The following is a 12,711-nucleotide window of genomic DNA, read 5'->3' on the forward strand; positions in this document are numbered from 1 at the left end:
AATAGGATCTAAAATTAAGGAAAAACTTTCAATGAAAATTACAACATCTACAAAATTGATCCTAAATAAGATATGCTATGGAATGACAAGCTAAAGAACTCCTCCAACTTCAAGTCACCCAAACAAACTTCTTATCCAATCTCCACAACACCCATCCTTTGTACATTTTTTGAGTTATTAACCTTTTTAAATATCCAACCAATTTATATGCACAATACCACCATCAATTAAACCACAAAAGTCAAAAATCAACATTTTCATAAACTCAACAACTTAGGTAAAACCACTTCAATCATTAATAAAATTCCTCCAAAATCGTTTATAGAACATAGAGGTACCCAATCCACCATTTATCAAATCAATTTCAACATGTAAATTTCCTAACCCCAAAATCCCCAAATTTTACATCACATTCAAACCTAGATTAACCCAAATCTCAATCTCCAAAACAACCATCAAATTGATCATTAAACCAATAATTTCATGAATATAATAATTCCAACACTCTTCTTTCTTTGTTTTATAAAACACAAATTAAAGCTATAAAGCCCTTTCAAAAATATTTACATGTAAGAAATTTAAATCAAAATCAAACTAATTTTTTATTCTCAAATATAAATTATAATTTATTCCCAAATTGTCCAAATTTCGATTTAATTCATTTTCTTTATATCAAACCCACAAATCTTTAAAATATGAATTAAACTTTCAAAATTCTTGAAAACTTCATGATGTATGTAAAAATAGAACCCAATTTCATTATCAATAGCAAAAATCAAACTTAACTATGAATTACACAAATCAATTTCTTAGAAATTCAACTTAACTCAATTCTTAATCAAAAACTTAATTTATGATCATAGATGTTCCAAAATGTGTTCAAATTGAATAAAACTTTTAAATTCAATTACATGCATGGATTAAACAAATTCCTAGTTTTCATAATAAAATCAAAACTTCCTTTAATTCCAAAATCAACTCTCAAATTTCATGAACTCATGATTTTTATAACTTTTTCTTCAAAGTCATTTATATACTCCATTGCATGGATCCAATCTTCAAACATTTCTTGTTGCATGTAATTTATAGAACTCAATTTAAGAATGATTCTCAAAATTGAACCCAAATTTAACAAATTTAAGGAATCATAACTCATATTCTTCAATCTAACTTGATTTTACATGCAAAACCCAATTCGTATAAATTTATATAATTAATCTTCAAATCTTCATTTTTAATCCTCTCAAAATCCATCTTGAATCAATTTATGTCTAGATTATTTAAACTATACTAGAAAGAGGATGAAATTTCTTACCTTAAAGATGATTTTTCCACAATTTTTTGGCTTGAATTTTGGTATCCCACAAAACCCTCTTCTCCTTTGTTCTTCCTTCAATTCTCAAGCCTTGAGTTCCTTCATCTCTCTCTCTCTCTCTCTCTTTCTCTCGGCCTTTCTCTCAAGACGGCTCAATTTCTCTCTTTCTCAATGTTAAAGATTGAATTCAATGGGCTCTATCTAATACAACGTACATACAATGAATAGACACACACGATAGTGCCGATCTTTGCAAAGCTACTCAGGGCTTCGGATTTACTACGATCAAAGATTCTCGGATCGTCTAATCGGGAAGCTTCAACCAGAGGAAGACTAGGCTCATTCCGCTGAGCGATGTCAAAGGCTTCATGATCGATCTTCTCCGACGATGCTGATCTTGCTTCACGCACCCACTCTTGCTCGTTAAAGGAAGACTAGGCTCTATCTCTCTCTTGCCATTGCTCAAGGCTGAGAAGCTTTTGTTCATGATTGTTGGCTGTTGCGCCCCACCCAGATTGTTTAGGTTGAAGCTTCCATATAAAGAGGTAGCTGTACACATCTTGTAGCTGTACACATCTTCTCTAAGCTCCCATTTGGCATGAACTGATACACTAAAGGTTTGAAAAATCGATTCTTTGCTGTCTTGCCTTTAACCTGTTCGACAAAATGCCTAAGTGAGATTCTGTCACTGAGAAGTCACAAGATGATTAAGGAGAAAGAGAGAGAGAGACAGAGGGACAAAGAGAGAGACAGAGAGGGCAGCAAGCTATCAATGAAGAAGGGCAAACTAGCTAAGAGCAAATTAGCCAAGCGTAAATCAAAATGCAAATCTGCGAAGTGCAAAGCAACCAAGGTCTCCTTTAAGGAGTTTGATAATCAGGGGGATGCTCAAATATCTACCGATGAGATGCCTGATGTACTCCCCCGCAGGTCTACACGTATCCGAGTAGCCCCCAAATCTCTCATATTTGGAGATTTTGTAGGACCATGGCAAAGGCTCTCGAATGAAAACAAAAGGGGATTAAGGTATATGGAATCGGAGGATAGCTCAATCGAGTGTGATTGTGTCGGTCTATGTTTGTGTGGAAATCTTGGTACACCACGGTTGCAAATGAATGTGGAAATGCAAGCCTCAACTGAGCAATCATCAAAGCAACACCAAATACCTAATGCATGGAACACACCAACTAGAGTGCTAACTGATCTTGAGCAGTGGCCAAAATTGGCCATTGTTTCCCCACTGGCGGCAAATGAAAAGATAATGTCAAAGAAACTTGGCTCACCCAATGCTGACCAAAAGAGAGAAGTAATTGATACCAAGCAACGGAAGAGTGTTGAAAATGTGCGAGCTTGTAGTAATGAAGATTTAGCCGAACTACATATGGAAGACACACAATATGGCAAGGATGAATGTCTTGATGGTGATACAACTGCTATATTAGGTAAGCCTCTACAAGCTTGGAGCTCTTTACTTAAAGAAGAGATTAACAAGGTGTCAAAAATGAAGTATGAAATAGGTGCCCATAAGATTGAGAACCTAGTAGATGGCATGTACAATGTCCCTATAGAGATCTCAAAAAAAGGCTTTTCTCATTGGGAAAATGCCTTGGTTGGATACTTTATTGATAAAAGATTCTCTTTCCATTATGTGAAAACTTGGGCAGAGAAACTTTGGGGAAATTTGCTTGAGGATGTTATCTCCATTGATCATGGGTTTTTTATTTTTAAAGTAAAAAGTGAAGAGGCTATGGACAAAATTTTGGAAGATGGCCCCTATTACGTTGGGGCCAGATTGATTGTTGTTAAAAAATGGCAACCTGGACTAAAACTAACAAAGTGTGAATTTTTGAGTGTGCCGTTTTGGGTGAAGTTGTATAATGTTCCTCTGGAGCTTTGGACTGAAGAAGGTTTGGGTTACATTGCTAGCATCATGGGAACTCCTCTTCATTTGGATGAGCCTACGTTCAAGAGAAGCAGACTTACGTTTGCGAGAATATGTATTGAAGTGCCAGCAAATGAAGAGATCCCTAAGTCTTTCAAAATAAATCTTGGTTATGGTGACCCATATGAGATTCAAGTTGAGGTTCCATGGAAGCCTCAAAGGTGTGATGGTTGTAAGACTTTTGGTCATACCACTAATTTGTGTCCTCAGAAGTCAAAGACCTTGAACGCTCCATCTTCCAAACAAGAATGGAGAGTCAAGGAGACTAACATACAAGTTCCAACCAAATGGGAAGTGGTGAAGAAAAAAGGGAGAGATGGTGGGCAAGGTTCAACGACAGTGATAAACAAAGAGGCAGAGACGCAGTGTTTCACCCCATCAACATCTAATGCTTTTGATGTCCTTGAATCATGTGATATGGGAGAGTTGGGAAATGGAGAATTAAATCAAGAGTTGTTGTGTCAAACAAAGAGCCTACAAAGTAGAGGAAGTCCATCTCCAAGTGATCCCATTAATGAGGAGACTACAAAGGAGGATAACAGAAGAAAACTCAAAGCGAAACTTCATTACTTGAAGAGTGCTAGAGGGAAATTTTGAATCCTTTGTTGTGTTTGGTGTTTTTGTCGTCTATAGGCTTAGTTTGTTTCTTTTGAGGGAGTAGTTTATTTCTATGTTTATGTTTGTTCTCCCTACAAAGGATGTGTATTGAATTTCATTGTATATCTATCTTTTTTGGTTATAATATAACTTATTTATCCAAAAAAAAAAAAAAAAAATAGACACACACACAGCCTTCTTTTCACACCCAGATTTTCTTAACACACATACTCGCATAACACCCAATTCTAGATTATTCTACAATTTAGGGGTGGTTTGGGATGTCTTGAGTTTGAAGTGATGTAATAGAGAGGTGATATGACTTAAATAAGATGATGTGACTTAAATAGGATAGTGACTTTTTGACTTTTTAGATTTTTTAGTTGATGCCAAACCAGGCCTTAATGTACGATCAAAATTAATTTAATTAAGCAACCCTTAGACTTAATAAATCTTAACACATAATTTAATTAATCTAATTTGACTTCTTTTAGAGCCCAATTAATTATATTAAAATTTATTAATCTGAATCAGATTTTTTTAATCAAACTCCAAACGGCTCCAAATATTAAATTAAACTTATTGTCATCATTAATTTTGATTTCTCAAACCATTTAGGCCTTCAATTTCTAATCAGACTCCAAATTTTCGTGAATAAATTACATATTCAAATTGGACACCCCATAAATAAATTTAATTCGTAATAATCACAATTCTCAATCCTCATAATTTAATTAACTTAATAACTCCAATTAATCCTCATAATTTAATAATCACAACTAACTGAATCGAATATTTAATTAAACTTCCAAATGGGTCCGTAATTAAAAATTAAATTGATTCAACTTCTTAATTTCACGTCCTTAAGCCATTTGGACCCTTAATTTCTAATTTCAAAATAAATCTTTAATAGAATCATATACGAATCAGATTCCACAATTCTCATAAATCCCAAATAAAATTAGGATAACGACTAATTAAAATTTCAAATCTCCTTAATTAACCAAATATAAAATATTATATGTGGCGGGGTCGTCACAATAATGGATGATATAATATAAAATAATAAAATTGCCCCCTCTCTACTAGCTTAAACTTTTAGCTGAGTTGATGGTCAATAATTCAATATGCTATGAGAGTGAATATGGTATTAGAGTTACTACTAACAGATTATGTGTTCGAATTTCACCACCTATTCAATAATGAAAATAATTGTACGGACTTAGCTCGCTTACAAGTAGAATTCGGCCACACATGAAAGGACATGTCTAGGTTATAATATAAATAATAAAAATTATATCTCTCTAACAGCTTAATTAACCTTGTAGATAAGCCGGTAATCAACAATTCAATAAGTAAAAATGGCACATACCTACATACCCAATCCTCAAATTTTTGACAAAATTGAAACTAAATCAGCACTAAATAAACTAAACGACACAAAAAACCCAAAAGGGTATTGACCTTAACATGAAGAGTGCCTCCACCAAATTCTATGCGGCTTTTGTTGTGGAACTCCATCCAAGCCCGATTCTTGTAGAAGCAAGCCCCTTTCCACTCCAAGCTGTCATCTAGGGATGAAACAAGAGAATTCAGAATAGGCCACGAGACCGATCTTGGCAACACTGGTAATCTGGACTGTGGCTAAAAAAAACCCCCCAAAAATTACAAAACTTCCAAATACTACAAATAAATATTGAATTATTGCTTAGTAATCTGGATTGGCGAGAAGAATAACTATGTATTATCTAGAAGAAGAAAAAAACCCATAAAAGATTATCAAAACATGCTGGTTGGGGCTATTCTTCAATTATCTAGCTAAATCTTGAATCTGGAACAAGAGTGAAATGGGGAAATCTTGATTCGGGATAAAAAACCCCCCAATAAATTACATGTTCCTTCAATCATTTTATAGAAACCCATTTCAATCATCGGTTCATTGATTTCACATAAATCAAAACCCTACACCATAAAAAAGCAAACCCTAGAGGTAGAGTGAAATGGGGAAATAGAGAAAGGGAGACAGAAAAACAGAGCCCGAGAGGGAGAGAGATAGAGAGAGGGACAGAAAAACCCCAAAAAAATTTCTATCATGGCCGACTAATCTAAATTTCAATCACCTATTGTAGCATTTTTGGTGACTAAAGGTATTTTAGTCACCGAAAATAAATATTCGCCGACTAAATTTTTGGTCACCAAAGATAAAAGTAAAATTTAAAATTTATTTAGCGATTAAATTATTTTAGTAGGCAAAAATTACTTTACAGCGACTAAAAATTTTTTGCTCACCGAAAATGATTATTTGGCGACCAAAGTTTTGGTCACCAAAGATTAATAATAAACATTATGCTAGCTTTTTGGTGGCTAAATTTATTTTAGCATGCAAAAACAGGTATACCGTGACTAAAAACAAACTTTAGTAGCCTAAAACATGAACTAATGCCGACTAAAACAATTTTTGGTCGCCTATTGTGACATATTTAGCAACTAAATTTTGTTTTAGTTGCCAATAATTAATATATAGTTATTAAAACAATTTAGTACGCAGATTAATTTAATTTTTAGTCAACTATTCTACAACTTTTGGCTACTAAATTTTCCTTTAGTTGCCAAATTTGATCACAAAAGTGTAAATTGTTGTAGTGAATATATTCATATTGAAAGGGAAAATTTAAAAATACTAATAAATTTCAAATTTCATCTTATTTTAATTTCAACATTAATTTTTATCAAATAATTTTTCAATTCAATTAGTTCAGTATTTAATTTTTAATTTTATCAAACACAACTAACCTCCAAGGTAGAATATTCAAAGGGAGTAGAAAAAGTTCGAGTTTTCATTGTCACCAACAGTTTCACACATTTATGTAGGTAGTTTCCAACTTATACAAAATATTAAGCTTGGGATGTGCCTAAAATTTGTGTGCGATAGAGATTGATGCGTTGTAGAGTATATATATGTAGAATAGGGCTATAAATGAGTCGAGTCAAGCCCAACGTTAGTATATTTGAACTTATTTATTAAGATTTTAACGAGTTTAAGTTCGACTTAATAAAAATTTAACAACTAAACTCAAACTATTCACGTGCCATATCGAGCCAAAGAAATTATAAATTTATAATACGTATGAGACTAAAATTAGAATTGATACTTTGATTATATAATTATATATATGATATCTATAAACATAACAGAAAAAAGTCAATAGCTTACCAAAATAATAATATCTACCATACTAGTATATAAATGTATTATCCATAGTTAGTTATTATTTACATATAAATAAATTTAGCTATTATTTACATTTATATTATTTAAATATATAAATAACATATTTATCCTATTTTTTATACATATTTTTACATTATTTAATACATAAATAATATATTTATATTATTATTTAAATAAATGTTAAACCAACTCAACTAACAAGCCGAGCTAACGAGACGAGCTTTACTATGTTTTGCTTATAAGCTGGGTTTTTGGCTTATTACAAAAAAATATCCAAAAAAAATAGAAAGGTGATTTGCCTCAAATAAGGCAATAAGTTAGCTTATAAGCTGATTCTCAAAAGAGACATAAGATTTTAATGAGCTCGATCTCAAAAGCAATAAAAATTTAACGAACCATGTTCGAATGAGTCTTTACTGAATTGAACTCGAGTCTATTCACGAACAGTTCTATTTATTTGCAATTCTAATGTAGAATAAATCCGAAGTCCCCATTTATATTTTTAAGTAATTTTTGAATAAAATTTTTATAATTGTATTTGTAGTATTACTACACAAAATAAGTGATTCCCCACTTTGAAATAATTTTTTGGTGAAAGTGAGGGAGTTTGAAAGAGTCAATGAATATACCTATATTCATTCCTTCAACAAAGACAGTGGAAGGAGAGTCTGAGAGTGAATGGGTGAATGTCATTATTAGTGCTTGCTTAGTCAGTGAATGAGAAGGTGAGTGTGAAACATCATTGGAGTCTTTGGCGGGCCCACCATTCCAATCAACAACAATTAGGCCACCTGTCTCTACTTTCACCCCATTCTTCTCTCTCTCTCTGTGCCAGTCCTCTCCCCTTTAACAGTATTTCCAAGTCAATTGCCGTGTCAAGAAGCCAAACCAACATGATCAACATCTGGAAAATTCTATGGTACTAGACTAGATGCTTAACGAACATTATACAAAGACTCTTGATGGGTTTATTTATTTATTTTTTATTTACTGCTAAATTGTGAATCTACAATGGTTGTTCCCTCCTCCATTTTGGCTTTCTTTGTCCTCTCTCACCTACAGTTTCTTCACTCTTTTGGAGAAGACAACAACTCATTCCAACACTGTCCAGAGTCCTTCCACTGTGGAAATCTTGGGGAAATCAGCTTCTCTTACTCCAACATCAGTTATCCCCATTGTGGGTTATGCACCGTAGATTGCAAGGGAAAAGCTCCAAAACTCAATTTCGGTGTTAATGATCAAATTTGGTATGAACTTCATGGCAAGCTTTCTAATGATGATGATCATATCCTAAATGTTACTGACAAAAATCTTGAAAGCCTCATAAAATCCAAAAGTTGTGACCTTTTTACTGTGAATTATGTAGTTTATATTATTCATTAAGGATAGTTTAGTACTTTAGGTTATTAGGATTTCATTCTATTGCTTATATATTTGTACTTCTTTTGATTAATCAATAGATACAAGTTTTGTCATCTGGTAACATATGAATTTTTCCAAGTATTCTACTTCTAAACAAGTTTGGGACTATTTGAAGACTATGTACCATGAGTCTAACTTTGCAAAACAGTATGAACTTGAGATGTCTATTCGCAGTGCTAGTCAGAAAGATAAGTCCATTCAGGAGTTCTATAATGAGATGACTACTTATTGGGATCAGCTTGCTTTGATGGAACCGTCCGATTTACAGTTACTTGATAGTTATATCAAGTATCGAGAGAAACAACATCTTGATAATTTCTCATGGCCCTTCGTGATCAATTTGAGCCACTTCGGGGAGCTATTCTTCATCGGTCTCCCTTGCCTTCTGTGGATGGTGCTGTCCGTGAGCTTATTGCGGAAGAAATTCGGTTTAAGGTGGCTCATGGTACTCCTGCTTCCCAGTCAGTTTTTGCCACTCCTCCGCTCTTGCCCACCCCATCTTCTCATTTATTTCAAGTTACTGGTAAGCCCAAACCTCAGGTTTCCATGGATGAGTGCAGCTTCTGTCATCAGAAAGGCCATTGGAAACATGCATGTCCTAAACTTTTGCAGCCCAAGGGTCGTTCATCTGGTTCACCATTCGCTAAACAGACATTTTCAGGATCTCGCTCATCTGCCGCCTTTTCTGCACCAGTTTCTGAGAATGATCCATCTTCCAATATGCAGTCTATGTTTGTGCAGTTCAAGTCTTTCATGGTGGCCAATCCAAATCTTTCGTCCTAAGCCTCCGCTATGACTACCACTCAGTTCGGTTTGTCTGGTTCATCCTCTTCAGGTAATATCCATACTTCGTGGATCTTTGATTCTGGTTGTTCACATCATATGACCCCGGTTGCATCTCTCCTCAGTAATTGTGTCTCTCCTTCTTCTTCTAGCACTATTGCTACTGCTAATGGTTCTTCTATGCCTGTACACTCTGTTGGTTCTATTTCTTGTTCCCATTTGTCTCTTTCTCCTGTATTTTATGTGCGTAACCTCTCACTCAGTCTTATTTCTATTAGTCAATTATCTGATTCCGGTTTTGATGTTGTTTTCTCTTTTTCTCATTGTGTTGTACAGGACCGGGTATCCAAGAGGCAGATTGGGATCGGGCGTAGAGTTGGAGAACTATATATCTTGGACAGCTTACATATTCCTCTAAAAGTGTCTTCTACTGCATTGTCTTCTTTTTGTTTAAACAATAAGTCATCTTTGTTTTATATTTGGCATTCTAGGTTAGGTTATCTGTCGAGTGATCGGTTGATGATGTTAGTTAGGTTTGGACATTTAGGCAATTTTCCCATTAGTGATATTTCTGAGTATCGTGGTTGTAAACTGGCTAAAATGTCTGCTCTTCCTTTTAATAAAAGTAGTTCTATTTCATCTTCTCCTTTTCAATTGGTCCATACTGATGTTTAGTGTCCTTCCCCTATAGTTACCAAGGGTGGTTCGCAATATTATGTAGCTTTTGTGGATGATTACAGTCAGTTTACTTGGGTTTATTTAATGACTCGAAAATCTGATTTTTACAAAATATATTTTAATTTTCACTCCATGATTCGCACTCAATTTTTTACCACCATTAAAATTCTTCGTTCTGATTTGGGGGGTGAGTATTACTTGTCTGAATTTGAGGAGTATTTAGCTATTCATGGAACTATTCATCAGTCTTCGTGTTCTGACACTCCTGCACAAAATGGTCGAGCTGAGTGCAAACATCGCCATCTCCTTGATACAGCTCGCTCTTTGTTGTTCTCATCTTTTGTCCCTTCTGTTTTCTAGAGAGAAGCTGTGCTCACTGTTGCATATCTTCTCAGTCGGATGCCTACTCCTCTTCTCTCAGGCTCATCTCCGTATGAGCGTCTTTTTGGTGTTACTCCCAATTATTCTCTTCTTCGTATTTTTGGTTCTGCATGCTTTGTGCTCCTGCCTAAACGGGCGCGCTCTAAGCTTAGTTCTCGTTGTGTCCTATGTGTCTTTTTAGGGTATGGCATTAATCAGAAAGGTTATCGGTGCTATGATCCTGTCACCAAAAAGCTATATGTGTCTAGGCATGTCACTTTTTTAGAAAAACTATCCTACTACACTATACCTTCCACCCCTGTTCCTATTACTAAGGATGAATTGGTTCATGTTGACCCATTTCCTCCTAATGTTTCTCCTGATGAGTTTGTTTCTGACCTTGAGGTCTCTACTTTGCCTCTTACTAGCACTTCTAATACCTCTCCAGCTACCTTATCTCCAGCTCCCGCTTCTCCTGCTCCTCTTATTGTTTATCAACGCCGCAAAGCACTTCCGAGCTCACCTGTCTCTAGCTCTACTATCCCTCCAGCTGTTTCTTTGGATCCCGCTCCTCCTGCACATCGCTTCCCAAAGCGAGATCGTCATCCTCCGAACTGGTATGGTTTTGGTAATATATGTTTTTTCCTTTCCTATCAGTCTTTTCTTTCTTGTCTTCATACATGTTTTGAGCCTAGGTCTTACAAGGAAGCCTGTCATGATACCAATTGGATTGCCGCCATGAATGATGAGTTAACTGCTTTGGCTAACACTCAGACTTGGGATTTGGTTCCATTACCTGCTGATAAGAATGTTGTAGGCTGTAAATGGGTCTATAAGGTCAAAACCCTTTCTGATGGGTCTTTGGAACGGTACAAAGCTCGTCTAGTTGCCCAAGGCTTTTCTCAGGAGTATGGGATTGATTACGATGAGACTTTTGCCCCCGTTGCCAAGATGACTACTGTTCGTACTCTTATCTCTGTTGCCGCTGCCCATCATTGGCCCCTGTTTCAACTAGATGTCAAAAATGCTTTTCTGAATGGGCATCTTGTTGAAGAAGTGTATATGCGCCCTCCACCGGGTCTCTCTCACCCTCCTGGTGTTGTTTGTCGTCTTCGCCGTGTTCTATATGGTCTCAAGCAGTCTCCTCGTGCTTGGTATGAGCGATTTCACTCTGTTGCCCTTCAGCTTGGTTTTCGCCCTAGTCATCATGATTGTGCTCTCTTTGTTCGGCGCACTTCTGTTGGGCTTGTTCTCCTTCTCTTATATGTGGATGATATGATCATCACTGGCTCTGATTATAGTACTATTGAGGAGGTTAAGCATCAGTTGTTTCAGGAGTTCGAGATGAAGGATTTGGGGTTTCTTCGATATTTTCTTGGTATTGGGGTTGCTACTTCTCCTACTGGGTATCTTCTCTCTCAGACTAAATATGCCCGTGATATTCTTTCTCGTGCCAATCTCACTGATGAGAAAATTGTTGGCACTCCTCTTGAGTTGCATGCTAAGTTTTCTGCTTCTGATGGCGTTCCTCTTGAGGATCCCACTTTGTATCGCGAGTTGGTTGGGTGCCTTGTTTATCTCACCGTTACTCATCCGGATATCTCCTATGCTGTGCACATTCTCAGTCAGTTTGTTCCTGCTCCTCGTTCCACACACTGGGCTGCCTTACTTTGTACTTTGCGCTACCTTCGTGGCACTTTGTTGCAATGTTTACTGTTATCTGCCTCTTCGGACTTGACTCTCCGTGCCTATGCTGACGCTGATTGGGCAGGTGACATCTCTGATCGCAAATCCATTTCTGGTCTTTGTGTTTCCCTTTGCGATTCCCTCATATCCTGGAAGAGTAAAATATAGTCTGTCGTTGCTCGTTCCACTGCTGAGGCTAAGTATCGTGCCATGGCTCATGCTACTTCCGAGATCGTTTGGCTTCACTAGCTTCTTTCTGATATGGGTGTCTCTCTTTCTGATCTGACTCCGTTGTATTGTGATAATCAGAGTGCTGTCCAGATTACCTATAATTCCGTCTTTCATGAGCGGACCAAGCATGTTGAAATAGATTGTCACTTTGTCAGACAGCATCTTCAGGCTGGCACTATTACTCTCCCTTTTGTTCCCTCATCTCTTCAGTTGGCCGATTTTTTTACGAAGACTCATACTGTTGCTCGTTTTCATTTTCTTCTTGGCAAACTTTCGATGCTTTCTGCGCTCGCATCCTCAGTTTGAGGGGGAGTGTGAATTATGTAGTTTATATTATTCATTAAGGATAGTATTATGTAGTTTATATTATTCATTAAGGATAGTTTAGTACTTTAGGTTATTAGGGTTTCATTCTATTGCTTATATATTTGTACTTCTTTTGATTAATCAATAGATACAAGTTTT

The 12,711-nt window shown here is 35.9% G+C and overlaps 1 protein-coding gene and 2 long non-coding RNA genes across 3 annotated transcripts in view; 2 read left to right on the plus strand and 1 right to left on the minus strand.

Moving 5' to 3' along the window:
• Positions 1–12,711, minus strand: part of LOC114295209 (uncharacterized) — a 71,323-nt gene that overhangs the window by 3,056 nt on the left and 55,556 nt on the right. Inside the window, exon 2 of the long non-coding RNA XR_014342718.1 lies at positions 5,319–5,425. This is a non-coding gene — a long non-coding RNA (uncharacterized LOC114295209). The remainder of the gene's footprint in view (positions 1–5,318; positions 5,426–12,711) is intronic.
• LOC114318063 (uncharacterized) lies at positions 1,895–5,737 on the plus strand. The gene has a single exon (XM_028264926.2). The coding sequence runs from the start codon at positions 2,019–2,021 to the stop codon at positions 3,852–3,854; it is 1,836 nt and encodes a 611-aa protein (XP_028120727.2). The 5' UTR covers positions 1,895–2,018; the 3' UTR covers positions 3,855–5,737.
• LOC145801364 (uncharacterized) lies at positions 7,897–9,932 on the plus strand. Its single transcript, XR_014342719.1, has 3 exons — positions 7,897–8,333; positions 8,683–9,343; positions 9,628–9,932. It is a non-coding gene; the product is annotated as an uncharacterized LOC145801364 (long non-coding RNA).

This window comes from Camellia sinensis, chromosome 10 (genome assembly GCF_055761805.1).
Source record: "Camellia sinensis isolate YWXY chromosome 10, ASM5576180v1, whole genome shotgun sequence".
NCBI classification, from domain to species: Eukaryota; Viridiplantae; Streptophyta; class Magnoliopsida; order Ericales; family Theaceae; genus Camellia; species Camellia sinensis.